The sequence below is a fragment of the Uloborus diversus genome, chromosome 9 (assembly GCF_026930045.1).
Source record: "Uloborus diversus isolate 005 chromosome 9, Udiv.v.3.1, whole genome shotgun sequence".
NCBI classification, from domain to species: domain Eukaryota; kingdom Metazoa; phylum Arthropoda; class Arachnida; order Araneae; family Uloboridae; genus Uloborus; species Uloborus diversus.
The window spans coordinates 148201813-148220343 of NC_072739.1; the positions used below are offsets into that span (position 1 = coordinate 148201813).

Sequence of the window (18531 nt, forward strand, 5' to 3'; positions counted from 1 at the left end):
TGTCGTCTGCGTATTTCTTGTGATTTTAATTGTATGGAAACATAGACTAATAATAAGAGTAGACCGAGCTATGGCAACCCTTTTGCTGCTCATAAACCAAACCATGTGACTGGTGGATATCCTAGCAACAGCGGGCGTTGATCGTAGCAGACGATCAACGGCCGCGAGAAATAAAATAAATAGAATTGATGGAACACGGAAGGATGATCTTTTATGGAGTCCGATTTGTAAATTTGTTATTCTAAGATGTAAATATTTTGTTAATATAGTGAGTTTTTCGTTTAGATCGTATTGTGCATTTTCTTTAGTCAATTTCAATAACTCTATAAACAATTAAAGATACAAGCGACCAAAGAGAATCAGCAAACGGTAAGATTTTTATCTAAAATTTCAATTTAAGATACCAATTAGTACATTTTTGCGTTAACGCAAAACGTTTACGCCATTACGTTCACGCCAACGCTGACGTAGCAGTTCCAAATGAAATAAAAGTTACTGAAAACTGATCAAAAACTAATGCAAAAATAATGCATAACTAAAAGAAAAACAGTTCAATCTCTGCATCTGGAAAAAAAAATTATAATAAAAATACATTACGTCTTAAAATACATGTCGAGTGCCAAACTATAGATAATGTTGCCATCTAGCAACCATGCCGCCAAAGTTTTCGCCAAGCCTTCCACCAGTCACATGATGTATCCATGAACCAATTTTTTCATCAGCAAGTCTGGGAAAGCTCGGTCTACTCTTATTATTAGTCTATGTATGGAAATGGTCGGAAATATTATCTCAATGATTTAAAATTTTTAACTGTTGCCATCTTATGTTTGTTAATAAATAAAATATTTGTAATTAATTCAAGTAAGGCTTTTAAAATAACTTTCAATTTTCGCTCTTTGCTTTGCTTTTGCAATAATTCAGACATTGTAATGGTCGTCAAGTTTTTGCATGTGTAATTTTGTTTATGTTGGGAATATTGCTTCCTCATCAAGCATGGGGAGGGATCAGGAAAAAAAAAAGAAAAATATAGAAGAAAGTTTCGTGATGGCCACAACATACTAGTTATTTTTGTTGAAACTTTCAATCTTAATGCTGTATCTGATTTTGAACATTTTTGCAATTGGAAGTATGCATCTAGAACTAACGGTTGCTTCTTGCAGGTTAAACCAAAACACCTTGTGTATTTTTTTCTTTTGATAGCTTTTCTACAATTTTCATCAGAGTTATTACAAAATATTTAAACAAAGGCGAAAAACTTTTGGGGCATTCCAAGGGCAACCTAAAAGTGCCAACATAAAATCTCATCACAAGAAGAAAGACAGCAAAGAGTAACGAGAGAAGATGACACTAAAAGAAACAACAAAACACGAGGGGAATGTCTTACCTGAGCATAGTTGAGGAAAAATAATTGATCATGTGTGAGATTCAAGCCTGGAAGTAAAGGTTCTTCTCCGTGTCGTTTCACCCACTTCTTATATGCCTAAAATAACGAAATCAACATTTCTCAATAAGTAATGGGGTTGAAGTGCAAATACTGAAATTTTACGTGAGTTGTTACGTTGTTAGTATTTGTTGTTGTTGTCTTATTCCTCCTGATCTAGCCGCTAGGCTAAACCAGGTTCACGAGTCCAAAAACCTTCAAAAAATCAAACACCAGAGAAGAGGACTACTGTCTAACCATGGATTGTATGTAAAGGTAAACATCCGGTTTACACGCGGAAATGGAAGCATCTATTAGTTTTCAGGGATGTCAGGTTTTGCAGATATATGTTAGCCTCTAAATTAAGCAGAGTCTCGTTCAAATGAGCGGAATACGCACATAATATTTTTATTTTTCCCCTCATTCAGATGGAGTCGCCCCAACTAGATGTTTGCCAATTCCATACAATCCGTGGTCAAACAAATGTCCTCCCTGACAAGGCCCGCGCAGTTCAACAGATGTTCTGGAGAAGCCTATTGTAAGTTGCATTTGGGAGACATCAAATATAATTTTTGCCCCTTACCAAAAGGAAGGCTCTTGATATGACCCCTTGTAAGTCGTGTTAGTATTTTATAAACATCATCCAGCTTTGTCACTTTTTGAAAAAAAAAATGTTTGTTTCTGTAGTCTTTTTCTACTCGACATATTCTATGAAAGTAATTGGCAGATTGTCTTCAAGACCCTATTAACTGGCAAACTACAACGTGGTAGGTACGGGGGAACCAAGAGTAACATTGTACGTGAGTATTATTAATTTGAAAATGTCAACTAATTTCATGAAAAAAATCAAATAAAGTCAACAGAAAAGTTTATGTGTTTGTTTCTTAGGTGGACATTCAAGAGATTTTTTTCTGCTCATTTTCTCCTTCAAAATGTTTTATAGGACGAATTCTGCGATTTTTTATTCTTTTATTTTTTAAAGATCGATTTCGCAAAATTTTGACGTCCATTTTATTTATTTTCTTCACTAAATAAATTGTAATTATTCAAATTTGTACCCTGCAGGATTCTAACCTGCGACTTTTGGATTAACATGCTCTGGATTAGTATGCCGGAAAAATTGAGGTTAGGAAAAAAAATAACACTATAAAAATAGATATTCAGCTTAAAAATGAATATAAGTATCTTAACATATCTCATTAATATTGATAAACAGTTTAATTCTGTAAAAATATTTACTAACAATGTCATTTGTTGTTTTAACAAGAAAATTTTGTTTAATGACAAATAATTTTGTAAAAATTAATTTGAAACTAAATAAGCAAACATTTAAGCGGTAAGTTACCGTCCATAAACCAGTGCTGAAGAATTTACCATAGCTGTTCAATAAATAAGAAGTTCTGTCTAAAACTAAACGAGCCTAATTTCCCGTATAACCATACTACTTTCTTGTACCTGATCAATATTCTCAAAAATAACTAAAATCGAAAATTGTTTCAAACATATTTTTTTAATATTTTAAACTGATTTCTAGGAATAAAATATGCCTCACTCATCTAAAAAATTAGATGCGTAAAAATAAATAAATAAACGAACGAATAAAATGGCAGCACTTTTTAAACAAAACAGATAATACACTTTTTCCCATTTAAAAAAATCATTAACCGCTTTCAAAACGAAAAAATAATAATTAAAATTAATAAGCTCATTAAAATAAATACATCATATATATACAAAAATCTTTCTCTTTTACCCCTGTTGCCAAAAATATTTTTTTTTAATGAATTAATGCACTTACAAAAAATAAATAAAAACAATTAAATGTCAACTAAAGAAATAATTTTCATTGTCAAAAAAAAAAAGAATCGTCTGCGCATATTTTTATGTAGAAACATTAATGACTTCGAGTTTATCCGCCGAAAACTGAATACTTAAATTAAAACTTTAGAGTGAAAATAAAAACAAGTCATATTAACAATTATTTCGCAGTTAATACCATGGCTGCGGAGTCAAAGTCAATCTCATTTTGGGATAAAGAAGTCGGAGTCGTATATCCAAGAATCGGAGTCAGTCATTTGTCCTCCGTGTATAAATTTTTGCCAAAGCTACGAAGTCAGAGTCGAAGTAGGGGAGTCGGAGTCCGATTAATTATCGGACACAGGAGTCGGAGTCAGGTGACCCTAAATTCTCGGAGTCGGAGTTAGGAGTTTTGGTGTCAAGAGCTATTTCCAACAAAATTTGTTTGAAGTAAATCCGCCTTCTAGTACGGAATCTACATTGACTTTCAGTTTCCCCGTAGGCGCTAATGTTAAGGGATTTGAACTGTTCAAAATTGAACGGAAAATTGTTCAAAACAAAAAGGAATTTTATATACATGTTTTTCATCAAAAGCTTTTTCCTACAAAGTTTGTTTGAAACAAATTCGCCTCACAATTCGGAATTGCCTTAAATTTCCCCGTATTCGCTAACATTAGGTTTCTTTGAACTGCTCAAAACTGAACAAAAATAGTTCAAATCAAAAAGTGAAATATAGGAATGAGGTTTCCTCGCCGAGATCTTTCGAACAAAAAAAAGTTTGTTCGAATTGGACTATTCATTAAAAAGTTATTAGGGGGTGGGGGAAGACTGACAGACATTTTCCCCCATCTCAATACCCTACTTTCCAATTTTTAACTTTTCGATATTTATTTAATTATTTTATTTATTTTTGACTTTTTTTTTAGTTTTTCGCGATATTTTTAAGATGCATTAAGCCTTCTTTCATGCTTTTTTCTTCTTTTTCTGACTTTTACTGGGATAGTAGGCTAAAAATTGACTTACTCTCTTTCTCTAAACTCTAAAAGGAACCTAAAACGATGTATTTAAAAAAATTATGAACAAATTGCATTAACGATGATAGCTTCTGAATTAATTAATTTATTGGCATGTGATAAAATCCATTAATATTGACCTACCATAAATAAAAAACTCATATGAATTGCAATACACATTTTTTTTTGAAAGAAGGTTACTTTTTCGGGATTTATTCATTTTTTTCCTCACTGTGGTTTGCTTTCTTATTGGAAATGAAAGGGGAAATTTACTTTCGTTTTGTTGCAAAATAAACCTCAAATTATCCGGTATGCCGGAAAATTCGCTTTTCCGGCATGCTGGTCAACCTCGCTCTTTTCCGGCATGCCGGATAAGGTGGGATAATACGGTAATTAGTTTTAGTCACTTTTTCCCAAAAGAATGTGTCAAAACCAATGAAACATTTTAAACGTACGTGAGTAATTCTTGCAGAGATTTCACCAGCAACTTTTTTTAAATGGACAAAGGCGTACAAATGAACGAGTTCATTGTATGGTACGGGTCAAAAATATAAACGATCTTTTGATGAAAGAATCATTATAAAGAACGACACTAGCTCTGTGCCACACTTAAAAGAAAAAGTAATTAAAAATGTAAAACAATTGAAACACTCACCCGATATGCTTGTTTAAGACCACCATTATCAGCTATGTTTTCTCCCTGAGTCATCTTCCCATTTACCTAAAGAGAAAAATTTGATGAAAAATGAAGACGACGTGGTTATTAAGCTCTCTATTCCAAACCACAATCATAGTCACTTTTCCATTTGCAAAAACATTCATTTTCGTTCATATTTCGATAAAAGGAGATTCTTTTTCAACCTGTGGCAGATATTGTAGGTATAAGAGGGTGTTTCGAAAAATAAGGTAACAAGAGCTCTGACTGAATTACCCTCCTTAGAAGTCCTTGAGAATTACGCTCCTTACACTCACAACCTCGCACCAAGTGATTTTCAAATCCTTGGATCTTAAAAGAAGCACTTGTTAGGTCAGCAGCTCAGAGCCGATGCTGCGGTTCTTGCGATGATTTATTCCATGCCGGACCTCCAAGTGTTTCTTTGAAGGCCCTAAGACATGGAAGTCACTTGGTAAGAAGACGAGACTGTAAAAAGGTTGGTAAAATACCTCATAATGCAAAAAGCATATCACAATTCTTGTTTCATTGGTTTGACATGTTTTCGTTAACGCAGTCATCTTCTAACTGACCTTTAATGCAATGTCTGTAAATGGACATCCGGCTCTATCCACCGGCACCGTTTGAAAACTCTGATCATTTTCGTTATTTTCAGCGTGATTTTTATCCATACAGAGAATCAACATACTCGTCAGAGCTCTTGTTATCTTTCGTTTTGAAACCCCTGTGGACAACTATTCTGTGGACAATTATGATTGATATCATATCGAGCAGAAGAACAAACACTTTCGTGGCAGGTCAAACCTTTTTTTCGTGCTGATACGTCGTTGTCCATTCAGAACGTTTATTTGTTGTGATCCATCCAATAAGTTTATAGATCGTGGTCCATCCAGGACTATAAACCTGGATGACCGTAGTTATTCAGGATGTTGCTGTATAACGTTTCAGCTTGACATATAGCTAGCTTCCTTAAAGACCTAGTTCTGTACCAATCATATGTCCACTCATTATCGAGAAAGAATACGTCAAGCAGATATCAATTTCAAATCATAGAGGATAATTCAATCAAATGTCTACTTAATACCAAAGAGCTAGTTTGAAGCGGTTCCATCTAATCTGAGTTTAGGGCCTTGTTCAACAAGTACTAAGATCAAAATCTGCAGAGAATATTAAGATGATAGACCTCTCAGAGTTCAATTTTGTTCTGAAGTAAGTAACGTGAGACAGACTCAAAATGTCTAGGTAGGAATATACTGGTTAGACTATGGCCTATAAACTTGAAAATTAGCTATCTAATAGTATCTCTTTACTTAAGCACATGACTATTCATTTCGCTACTTCTGCTAAAATTTAAGAAAGAAGATAATTACATTTTGCCCAATGTCTTCTAACATATAACTGGAATACTGGTCTATGATGCACTGCGCTCTGTCTCGGAAACGACGGACAGTAGCTTCATTCCACCATTGTTTTAGATTGCCTTCTTTGTCAAACTGCCTACCTGGAAAGAAATCAGATAATAAACTAAACTTTATATTTCTTTATAATATTACTGAACCAAGATAAGTGAAAAAAAAAATCTATGTATTATCAGTTAGAAAGTTTCATTGTGTAGAGAACATAATAAAGCGGATGAAAGATTTAAAATATTGCAATTTTTTAAAAATATTTAATACGAAATGTAGCGAGTTTGTAGTGATGTAAACCTAAACTAGTGAATATTAATGAGCATTTTTAATAAAAATGAGCTTACTTCACGAAACCACAGCTGTTCCCCTTACCTTTATCATCAAAGCCATGCGTCATTTCGTGTCCAATGACAACACCTATGCCACCATAGTTTAAAGACCTGAAAAAATAAATAATTAAAATAAAATAAATAATTAAATAAAAAAATAAATAAATAAAATAAAATAAATAATTAAATAAAAAAATAAATAAATAAAATAAAATAAATAATTAAATAAAAATGAATAAATAAAATAAAATAAACAAATAAATAATAAATGAATAAATAAATAAAAAGATGAAAAAATATTTTTGAAAGAATAAGATTTACAAGTTAGTCACAAATATAAAAGTTTCTTTCGCTTGTTTTCGCCTTTTATTTAATAAAAAAATTGCAGAATAAATTTTTGGATGAAGAAAAATTGGGGTTTCATTGAAAAAAAGATTTATAGCTTTTTTATTGCATAGAAGTATTGTAGCGGTGTTAATTTATTTTTAAATACATGTAAAAGGAATGAGTAATAAGTGGTATTCTTTCACACATGGAATATAGTATAAAAATTAAAAAAGCTGTCTCATAAACGTTTTTAAAAATTTTTTGAAAGGAAAAATTAAAAGGATAAATTTTCTCGAAGATTCAGAAAAATTCTAAAAATAAGCAGAAAACTTTTTTACTTGGGAAAGTAATGGCTGTAAAATAAGGGCTGTAAAATTCCAGCTGGAAACACAATATCATTCTTGTTTGGATTGTAAAAGGCATTTACGACTGCTGGTTCTGTTGTCCATCTGAAAATAGTTAATTTCAAACAGAAATAAATAATGGGTTATCTGATTAATTAAAATATTTTAACTAATGAATGCACCCAACTTTACTATAATAGACAATATGGATATTCCAGCAATACCTAAATTAACTCTTGCTATTTGCTTTGGAGATTTAATGCATTAGAAATTAAACTAAATAATTTCTGATTATTCAAGTTATGCTTCGGGTGCTAACCTGATAACACACACGAGATCTAAACACCTAAACCTTTTTTCATGTGCTAGAGCAACTCTCGTTTTACCCTAGGGTGGATATTAAAGTGACAAATAGGATTATCCTCGTTACTGCCAATATTACCGCTATAGGACAGCCCAGATCGTGCGCGTGCGAATTGCCAATGTCCATCCTGACTATTTCTGAAGCTGTATAAATAACCGGAGTGCTGTTTGAGCATTTCGTTATCGAATATCACAACAAGGCATTCCACACGCAAAAAAAAAAAAAAAAGTTTTTAACGGCATTAATGTTTCGATTTATTTAGAAAAGAACTGCTTTTTTGCATAAATTAAAATGTTATGAAAAATTAAAAGCTTTTGCCCCTGATAACGTTTCATACAATTCATTCTCAGTTAAAATAGCAAGCTTAAAACGAGTTTAACAGATCAATACATATTTTTAATTAAATCGTGCAAATATCTTACATGAGAAACTGCAACGAAATGATTTCAGTTCTATGACTCATTAAGCAGCTACATGGCAGCACATTATCTTATACAGGGTGGGGCGCGGGAACTTCTTTTTTTGAATTTGGCTTGCAAAAAGTGTGGAACATCAGAGAGTAGTCGGGAGAGGCTCAATGGAAAGATCTGAATGGGAAGTATTGTTACATCAATACTTTCAGTTGCCATCGGGCTTTGGTCGATCGGAATGGGGACTTAAACTGGCCTGCACGCTAGCCTGGTTTGATTATTTCTAACAACCCATGTGATTATTTTCTGTGGAGTGATCTGAAGTCAAGATTTTATAACGATCGTCCACGAATCTTGCGGAACCTAAAGAACCGCAAGAGAACCGAAACTGCCAATATACCGGTCGACATGCTCCAAAGAGTTGACCAAAACTTTCGAGTTTGACTGAATCAGTGTATTGACAATGGAGGGCAACACTTACAAGATAATTTTTTCAGAACAGTGTAAAGTTTAATCTCCCATTATGTGGGGCAGAAAAAAAATAATAAAGAATTTTTAGGTATGTATTTTTTTTTTTTGCTTCATTTTCAAAAAAAGAAAGTTCCCGCTCCCCACCCTGTATATTATTTATCTAGCTTATTTTTCTGTCGGTCTGTGAGATCTTTATTCCTTGATTAAATTCCATGATTTACCTCACATTTTAAAGCTTGTCGTGGCGGCTAATGAAGAAAAATAGAAACACTGTCTAAAAATGTACAGTTTTTTTTAAATTTGAGAATTAAAATTATCTAAGAAGAGGTCGTGTAATGGATTACAAATTTTCTTGCTAGAAGGGATAGACGGCTAGCTCAGTTGGTAGAGCGTTCAGCTTTCAACGGAATGTCCCAACATCGAACTTCTGTTTGAGTGACCTGCCATTATAGCATTTTTAAAGCATGCATTTTGCCTATAAGATGTTAGGTGTTAAATATAATGCAGCGGAAATGGTCTTTGCTTTTTTGACTTCTTGATGAAGCCTTCATTAAACATGCTGAACTATGACAGATTATACACCTTTAAGCCATTATCAAAGTGTAGTTCGGTAATTTTCTACGTAGAGAATATGGGAATTTTTACATGGGGTGTTTTTACGTGATATTTTTACAGCAGGGATATAAATTTTCGACCGCGAATGCTTCGCATCAGCTACTTTACCATGATTAACTATCAAAAAGAAAAAAACCAGTATTTTAACTGTGCTTAACTGCCCTCAAGTGCAATATTTTGATAGCTAGAATTCAAACCAAACAGTCAGAAAAGGCAAAATATTATCCTTCCGCCAGTCGGCAGACTCTATTGGAAGGTAAACTTTGGGCTGTATTACATTCCAGTTAGTAATATAGTTCAAACTTGGATTTATAAGGTTATTTTGGAATGTTTACTCTCCAATTATGAATACAGAATGATTATTTCGTTATATTTATATCCCAGTTACGTAATGTAGAATGTAGTCAAAAGTTCTTAAGACTTTCATGGTTGTTTTTAAATGTTTACTCTCTAATTGTAATAGAGACCAAAGTTTTTAAGATTTGCATGATTATTTAATTTTTTACACTCTAGTTAATATTATAACATAAAGCTCTTAAGATTTGTACCGTTACTTTTGAATGAGTAATATTATAATGAACAAACCTGTCTTTATTGACTGGCTGCCGTAGTTTTTTTAGGTTCTTCGTTGCTTCGAACTCTAGGACGTTCAGGATGTTGACTAGAAACAGATCGTCGTGAATAGTTAGCTGCAAGAATTCAGAAAACATCAACAGCTTAGTTACAAAATCGTCATATAAAAAACTTTTGCATTACATTTCTTTTTACAACAGAAATTTAACAAAACAATAATTTAAGAAGTAAAAATTTGTTCAGTTTTTAAACACGGAAATGGGAAAATATTTACATCAAAAGAAACGAATGTAAGTTTTTTTCAGTAAGTTACCGCCCTATAGCCAGGGCTAAGGCAGAATTACCTGAAGTACACCGCCAGCTCAGTCATTCCAGTCGAGGACTGCAGTTTCGTGCTTATTAGCACTTATCAGCCCGGCATAAGAAGTGACTGAACTGGAGGTGTCAAACCTCTTAAGGAAGCCTTTTAAGAGTGTGACTGAGTGAGAGAGTTTTTCACTTCCTATGCCGGGCTGATGAGTGCTAATAAGCACGAAACTGCAGTCCTCGGCTGGAATGACTGAGCTGGCGGTGTATTTCACGCAATGTATGTTTGTTTAGCTAAATGGGAAATTTCGGTCTTAGAATTAATTCGAAGTGGAGAACATTCAGGAAGATAATTATATACTAATTGTCGTGAATAGTAAATTGTAAGAATTCAGAAAACATGAACAGCTTAACTACAAAATTGTCACATATAAAATAGATTAAAATTATTTTTAAAGCATAAATTTAACACAAAAACCGCTTAGTAAGTAAAGATATGTTTCATTTTTCAAACTTGGAAATGGGAAAATAACACTGTGTTGCAAAACAAAAACAACCCCCTTTAAAATGCGTCGGACATAATTCTTGCTGATTCTTATGTAATATAACACCCTGAATCCAACTATGACCACCGTTTTCACCCTACACGTCCCACTTTTTGGAAATGGCGCCCCTCCCTCCAATTATTTCTACTTTTCAACAGTTTCACGGCCATTATTTTTATTTGGAAAAAAAGGGAGCGGTATATTAGTCATTAACACTTTTCTGAGGGGCAAGAGAGCAGCAAAGTTTAAAAGCATGGATATTTGGAGCAATTTGGAAAACTCATGGCCATTTCCAAAAAGTGGGAGGATGTGTAGGGGGAAACTGGTGGTCATATTTTGGTTAAGGACGTCATTTTACATAGGAATCAGCAAGAATGGGGTTGTTTCCTTCCGTCAAAACTTTCAGTCAGTACATTTTGTCACTGAAATTGATAGAATAAGCAAAAAAAAAAAAAAAAAAAACATGGACCAAGAAAATATTTTCATTTTCCCAACAGTTATTTTCTAATTAATTTTTTTAAATGTCCGATTTTTGAAACAAGGCGTGGTTTTGATGTCGTCACAAATGATGCACTTTGCCGCATCTTTCTACCGCGATTCCACGTTATAATAATCAAGAAACGAATTAAAATTGCGCTCTACGCTTGCTATCAACCATATCGTTGCTAATACACGTGAGTAAAGATGCGAATTAAATATTTTGCTCTGTGAATGGCAACACAGAATGGCATTTCATCATTTGTAATATCATCGGACAGAAGCATAAACATTGAAGGCGCGCCGATTTAAGTAATTTTTTTAAAATATTAAACTTAAGCAAATTATTTAAAAAAATGGTCAGATCCTATGTTTTTAAGCATGCTCCTTCAGAAAAAATACTTCTAAAGTTTTGGAAACTACCTCATTATGTCAGACGCACTTTTAAGTGTTTTTTTCCGCATAGTGTAGTTATGTCAAAATAAATTAATGCAAATTTATTTAGCAAGTTGCGTAATTTTGATTTTAGGGAGTAATTTGAAGTCGAGAAAGTTCAGGTTGTCCACTAGATACAGGGTGCCGTGTATACTGCTGCGGGGTAGAAAAATGAAAAATGAAAAATTTTCAGTTATTATACATTTTTTGCTTTTTTGTCATCTATTGCACGTAAAATTTGTTATACAGGGTTTCCGCTGAAAAAAAAAAAAAAAAATAGCGCGAAAAAGCGTCTCATTCCAACATTTCTCTATTATTAGTACTGAATCCAAAACAAGTTTCTTCAAATATCTCGAAAACTCATTTCTGCAGAAACGGCCGTTTACCTGCCCAATGCAGAATAGTTAACTTAAAGAATTTAAAAAACAAAAACAGTTTAATTACAAAATCTTCTCCTAAAAAACTATCGAAATTCTTTGAAAAAAAAAAATTTAACACAAAAACTGCAAAGTACGTTCAACTATGTTGCTTTTTTTTTTTTTTCAAATTTAGAAATGAGAAAATAATTATGTCAAAAGAAATTAATGCAATTTGTTTAGCAAAATGGGTAATTTAGATCAATGGCATGTGTTCCTAATGATAAGAAATACTTTCAATGTCAGGTGTTCTTAATGGCTTGCTTCAGCGTTATCATACAATGTAGTTTTTTTATATATATAGATTCGCGTATAAGCTGAGAGATACCATTAAGTTTGTTACTGTTACGAAAGTTTTCTTTGAAAAATGCAAAAGGTTTTTGAATTATATTAAAGTTCCAGCAATTGTTATCCAGTGTGAAGGTTTCATGACCGAATTTCTTAACTTATATTTGTTCCATCGATTTTTAGATTAGATCATTTAGTAATATTATATACAAGAAGTTCGACCGGAGAAACCACCCAATTTTCCGTATACAATGAACGCCGGTTAATTGAATCAGCCGCTTTAACGAATCTAATTGTCAAAAACAGAATAAAATCCAGCTTTATTGAAGTAGACGCTTCATTGAAGTAGCCGCTTTATTGAATCAGCCGCTTTAATGAATCAATTTGTCAAAAACAGAATAAAATCCAGCTTTATTGAAGTAGCCGCTTTAATGAATCAGCCGCTTTAATAAATCAAATTGTCAAAAACAGAATAAAATCGAGCTTTGTTGAAGTAGCCGCTTTAATGAATCCATTTGTCAAAAACAGAATAAAATCCAGCTTTATTGAAGTAGCCGCTTTATTGAATCAGCCGCTTTAATGAATCAATTTGTCAAAAACAGGATAAAATCCAGCTTTATTGAAGTAGCCGCTTTAATGAATCAGCCGCTTTAATAAATCAAACTGTCAAAAACAGAATAAAATCGAGCTTTGTTGAAGTAGCCGCTTTAAAGAATCAGCCGCTTTAATGAATCAATTTGTCAAAAACAGAATAAAATCCAGCTTTATTGAAGTAGCCGCTTTATTGAAGTAGCCGCTTTATTGAATCAGCCGCTTTAATGAATCAATTTGTCAAAAACAGAATAAAATCCAGCTTTATTGAAGTAGCCGCTTTAAAGAATCAGCCGCTTTAATGAATCAATTTGTCAAAAACAGAATAAAATCCAGCTTTATTGAAGTAGCCGCTTTATTAAATCAGCCGCTTTAATGAATCAATTTGTCAAAAACAGAATGAAATCCAGCTTTATTGAAGTAGCCGCTTTAACGAATCAGCCGCTTTATGCAGTCAAAACTATTCAGAACAAATATGATTCATATAAGCGGCGGCCACTGTACCAGCAATGATCTTTTAAAATTAGCATAATCTCACTTTCAGGTGTTTTAGGCTGTAAATTATTTCGAATACATTTTTTTTTAACCATTGAAACAATTTCACGAAAACAAAATATGTCTCATTTACGTAAAAAGAAAAAAAAAATATTACGTATGAAAACGACATCAAATTCTATTTTGGAACTATTAGGCGTTTTGTTTAGCAGTTAAACTGTTTATGAATTTTTCTAGAGGATCGTAGATTCAAAGACTTCTTATCCAATAATGCTCTTTTTTTAAGGAATAAGGGACCATTCATTAATTACGTAAGTGTCCCGAGGGGGAGGGGAATTCGTAAAATCTCTACATTCCCTTACTGGGGGGAAGGGGGGGGGCAACCCATTCTTACGCAATATTTTCCCAAGTCGATATTTTACGTTTGAAATCCCGCGGTCAAGTGGTTTGGCAGGGATGATATTTCATTTGCGTCTGGAATGTAAAAACGTATTTCAGCAAAAACAATCCTGTTTTAAAAATTTCCCCGCCAAGAAAACCTTTAACTCTTCCCCACAAAAAAAAAGCCTTCTTCTTAAACCAAAAAAACCTCAGCCTTAAAAAGTCATGATATCTAGTTTGCCAGTCAAGTATCTGCCAAACTATCATCCTCCCTGTTCCCCTCTTTCATCACACCTACTTCCGTTAGAACCTCCTCCCACCTTCAACTCCTCAGAAATATGGATAGATCCTTCAAATTGTTTATCTTGTTTGGCGGGAAGCTTTTCTAATTAAGGTAGTTGCTTGTTGAGCAAAAAGTTTCCCGCCAAACTAGAGAGTTACGCAACTTAATTTATTTTCTTTATCTTTATATTTTCTAACAATCAATGTACAAATATAATTATTAGTATAAAAATCAATTTTGCTTTTCTTTGTCTCAAGAAAACATTATTTTTTAATTTTTGATATCAGCGAAAATCAACATACTTACTCCTTCGTATTCTTTTGCCAATTCGACTGCGTTAGTAAGTAAGTTGGGATATCCTATCCTTTCGTTCATGGCGTTGGCCTGAAAACAGAACAGTGTATAATTAAGTATTGTAAACACCTGTAAATAATATTTATGCAGAAAAATATATCTGACTGTTTAAATCATAGTTCAATCTAAAAAAACTGATGCAGAAATCTGTATTGATTCTTCCAAGAATGCCTTCAACATAATTCTGAGAAGCAATTAGTAGAAGCTTGCAGCGGGAGCCAAGGAGAGAGGATAAAACCAGAAAACTGCATTTGTTATATAACTTTCAATTACTGATTTTACTTCCTTTTACAAAAAAGGAAGTATTGTATTCGCGAAAAAAATTTCACTCAAAAATCGGCCTTAATTTCCATTTTTCTCACCCCCGAATGAATGTTGAGTTTTTTTTTCAACCCGGCCACACGTGGATATATGCCTAGGAACCTACAGACACCCGAAATATCCATTTTGACGACTCCCGAGTTAATTACAACGAATTTTCTCGTGACGTCCGTATGTACGTATGTATGTGCGTATGTATCTCACATAACTCAAAAACGGTATGTCCTAGAAAGTTGAAATTTTGTACGTAGACTCCTAGTGGGACCTAGTTGTGCACCTTCCTTCGTGGGTGCATTCGGATGCTCCTAAGGGGGTCTTTAGCCCCTTTTTGGGGGGAAATCATTGTTAATTTGGATGTAAACTGAAGTGGTGTTACAATTTGTCAGACACTTGGCGATATATCGCCAATCTTTTGGTCGCTATGGGATTTTTTTTTAAATTTTAAATTTGGTTTCAATTTAGCCATTGTTTGTGATATTTATAGAGCAAACAATTGAATCACATTAAAATTGTCAATAATGGCGAAATAACATTAAATTGGAGTAAAAGGAAATCACGTGATGCACACATTAGCTCGTTTCATTTGTTTTAAAGGCGACGTGCACATACATTGGAAAATGAGAAGAACGTAAGGCACACATTTCAAATAAAAGTAGGGGAATGTGAGGCGAAGTGAAATAGTGGGGCAAAATGAAATAGCGGGGCAAAGTGAAATGGTGAAATATTTACTCTGCTCTTAGCACCTCCTACTTAGTAATATTTTAACTATGTGGTAACACATGTTTTCTTTTCCAATCAAGAAAAAATTACCTCTGAAAATCAAAAAATATGATAATAAAAGTAATTTTCAAAAACTGATGCTCACGTTGTAGTATTTTGTTGTGTGTCAGCACTTATTTTTGTTATTACTAAATGATAAATTTATTGTAATTAATATTTTAAATATTTTTTGAGACCTACTAATATACGGTGTAGTATTTTTTTTTTTTTTTTTTTTTGCTTAATATAAGCTTATTTGTATTTTAAATGCTTTGTACAGTTAGTCAAGTGCATTCGGGGCAAAGTAAATGGGGAAAAGTGAAACAGTCCATTTCATTTACTTATTCATCTGTTTGAGATCAACGCTGGTCCCCACTTACCGTACTTTCATTTTGCCAGTATTCATTTATTACTGTGAACCACTAATAACTATGACCAAAAGTTTAATGGAAAAGCTGAAAGTCATTCAAAATCAAGCACTTAGACTTATAACTGGTGGGATTAAGTACATGCCTATTGATTCCATGTTGTTCCTTACAAATATTAAACCACTGAAGACTGTTTTCGAAGCTACCATTCTGTATGAAAAATTATTGAATCTTGATGACACCTTTTGGAGAAATTACCAGAACCTACCTCGAAATCTTAAAACCCAAAGGGGCTTTGTCTTGAGAGTTTTTGCCCGCAAAGGTACCCACCATCTCCCTGATACCGTTGATAAGGGTTTGAAATCATGAAACCCCTTAGTAATTCGTGAAATAAAAGCCAGATTGTCTTCAAACTTCAGTTCTTAAAAGTGAAACAGCTCCTGAAGTCCTTCGCGTTCTTGCGCTGAAGACTTTAAATAATTTGTAACGCGAACCAGTGGCGTAGCTAGGGAGGGGTGGTGGGGGCGGTCCACCCCGGGCGGCACTTTTTAGGGAGCGGCAATTTCAAACTATTGATGCGAAAAAATTCAATGTAATTTCCCAATAAGGAAATCATGCGTTTAATCTACTATTGGAAGCAAAAAAGAAAAAAAAAAGTTTTCGAATTGTAAGCTTTTAGTACGACTATAAAAATACTATTACGAAACATGTGTTTTTCTTGTGGACATCTCAGCACTAATGGTTGTTTTTTCTCTTCCTTCGTCTGAGCCTTTAGATTAAGAGAGGTGGTAGTGTAAAGTCAAGGAACCATGTTCTTTTTTTTCTTTTTACTTTCTTCTATATCTAATATATAGAAGAAAGTATTGGATTCGTGCAAATTTTCGAATTTCGAATTTTGACGGATTCGAACGTTTTGAGGTGTGCTGAGTCCATTTCGACCATTTTTGGAAAATGTCTGTCTGTCTGTGTGTGTGTGTATGTATGTGTGTCACGTCTGTGTGTGACCAGTTTTTTGTGGCCGCTCTACAACAAAAACTACCGCATGAAATCGAACGACATTTAGTACACATATGTGCCCCTATGTGAACTTGTGCCCATTAGTTTTTGGCGTGAATTCCTCCAAGGGGGGTGGAGCAATGGGACGTTTTTCGAGTTACGCGTGCTTGCTATTCCTCAGGAAGTAACTGGCGGAATCAAACAAAATTTGGTCCGTATGTTGGTATTAACAGGAACAGGTGCTGATTCAATTTTGGTGTCAATAACTCAAACGGGGGTTGAGCTATAGAACGTTTTTTGTCGTCAATTGTGACTGCTGTATCTCAAGAAATAATGAACGGAATGAAAGAAAAATTTATCGGCAAGTAGCCCTTAGTGGGTATAAGAACTGATTTTATTTTTGTGTTAACAGCTAAAAAGGGGGTAGCGCAATCACCCGTTCTTTTTTTCCATTTTGAGTGCCCTATCTCAAGATGTAATGCTACGTTCTGGTTGAAATGTGGAATATATGTGAATCCATATGTAAACAGGCTTTGGTTCAATTTTGACGCCGATCGCTCCAAGAGGTGTTGATTTTTTTTTTTTTTTGCGAATAAAAATATTTTTATTAATGCAACAATAAGAAAGATAAATCGTAATAGATTGTCGTCTGCGTTCAGCTCGTGCTTTTAATTGCATGGAAATGATCCGAAATATTATCTCCATGATTTAAAATTTTTAACTGTTGCCATCTTGTGTCTGTTAACAGATAAATGTTTGCAATTATTTTAAGCAAGGCTTTAAAAATAATTTTCAATTTTCATTCTGAGCTTTGCTTTTGAGATAAATCAGGAATTGGGATGGTCATTAAGTTTTGGCATGTGTAATTTTGTTTTCTTTGGGAATATTGCTTCCTCGTTAAGCATGGGGAGGGATCAGAATTATAAGAAAGATATAGAAGAAAGTTTCGTGATGGCCACAACATACTAGTTTTTTTTTGCTGTTAATTTTAACTATTACGGAGGAAACAATAAATTTCATAACCTTTCGTTAAATAATGAAGCTACTATTTGATTTCAAGTAAGTTCCGAGGAAACCAGCGTATTAAAAATTTTTTTTTTTTTTAAAGTAAAGTGAAAACAAAAGTAAAAGGAGAGAGGTCTCAAATGGTGGGCGATTTCTTGCTCATTTTCAGGATAGCATTATCTGTTTAAACAACTGTTTTGACTGGCCATTGACTACAAACCTTTCACTAAGACAGAATGAATTTTATGTTCATTTTATAAAAAAAAAATTTAAAAAAAATATTCACAACTCGAATAATAATTGCTTGTACTACTGCATTATATCAACTAATTCCTTTATACAATGAGTTTCATATTTAGTCATTCATTTTATGGAAAGGTTTTTAATTAGTAAAATGATTCCTGGGCAAAGTCTTTCACATTTCGACCTCTATTAGTGAAAAAGAGAATCATCCAAATTTGGTCTCGAAACATTTCCAAGGGATAACGCTCACCTCATCCCTTCACATCTCATCTTTTAGCCTAATCCTGATTATTTAGTTTTTATAATTTCAATACCAACAAATTCATGAGGGCGGTCAATCTCTTATCCTTTCTGTATATTGATTAAAGATAGTCTAAAGTGTATATTTAGGACATCAACTTCAAACTTTAAAATCCCCATTTCATCCAATGTCTACAAAAATAACTTAAAATTGGGTTTTTGAAATTTAAACTTCAGAAAAATTCTAAGGTAGGGGACCTAGATGTGCACGAAATCACATAAC

The 18531-nt window shown here is 33.4% G+C and overlaps 1 protein-coding gene across 1 annotated transcript in view; it reads right to left on the minus strand.

Annotated features, from left to right (window-relative positions):
* Positions 1-18531, minus strand: part of LOC129230553 (neprilysin-1-like) — a 98448-nt gene that overhangs the window by 15476 nt on the left and 64441 nt on the right. The window contains exons 11-17 of the mRNA XM_054864957.1: positions 14269-14346; positions 9758-9861; positions 7307-7417; positions 6685-6752; positions 6274-6404; positions 4886-4951; positions 1385-1480 (exon numbers count right to left, since the gene is read on the minus strand). Of these exons, the coding sequence (XP_054720932.1) occupies positions 1385-1480; positions 4886-4951; positions 6274-6404; positions 6685-6752; positions 7307-7417; positions 9758-9861; positions 14269-14346 (654 nt within the window). The remainder of the gene's footprint in view (positions 1-1384; positions 1481-4885; positions 4952-6273; positions 6405-6684; positions 6753-7306; positions 7418-9757; positions 9862-14268; positions 14347-18531) is intronic.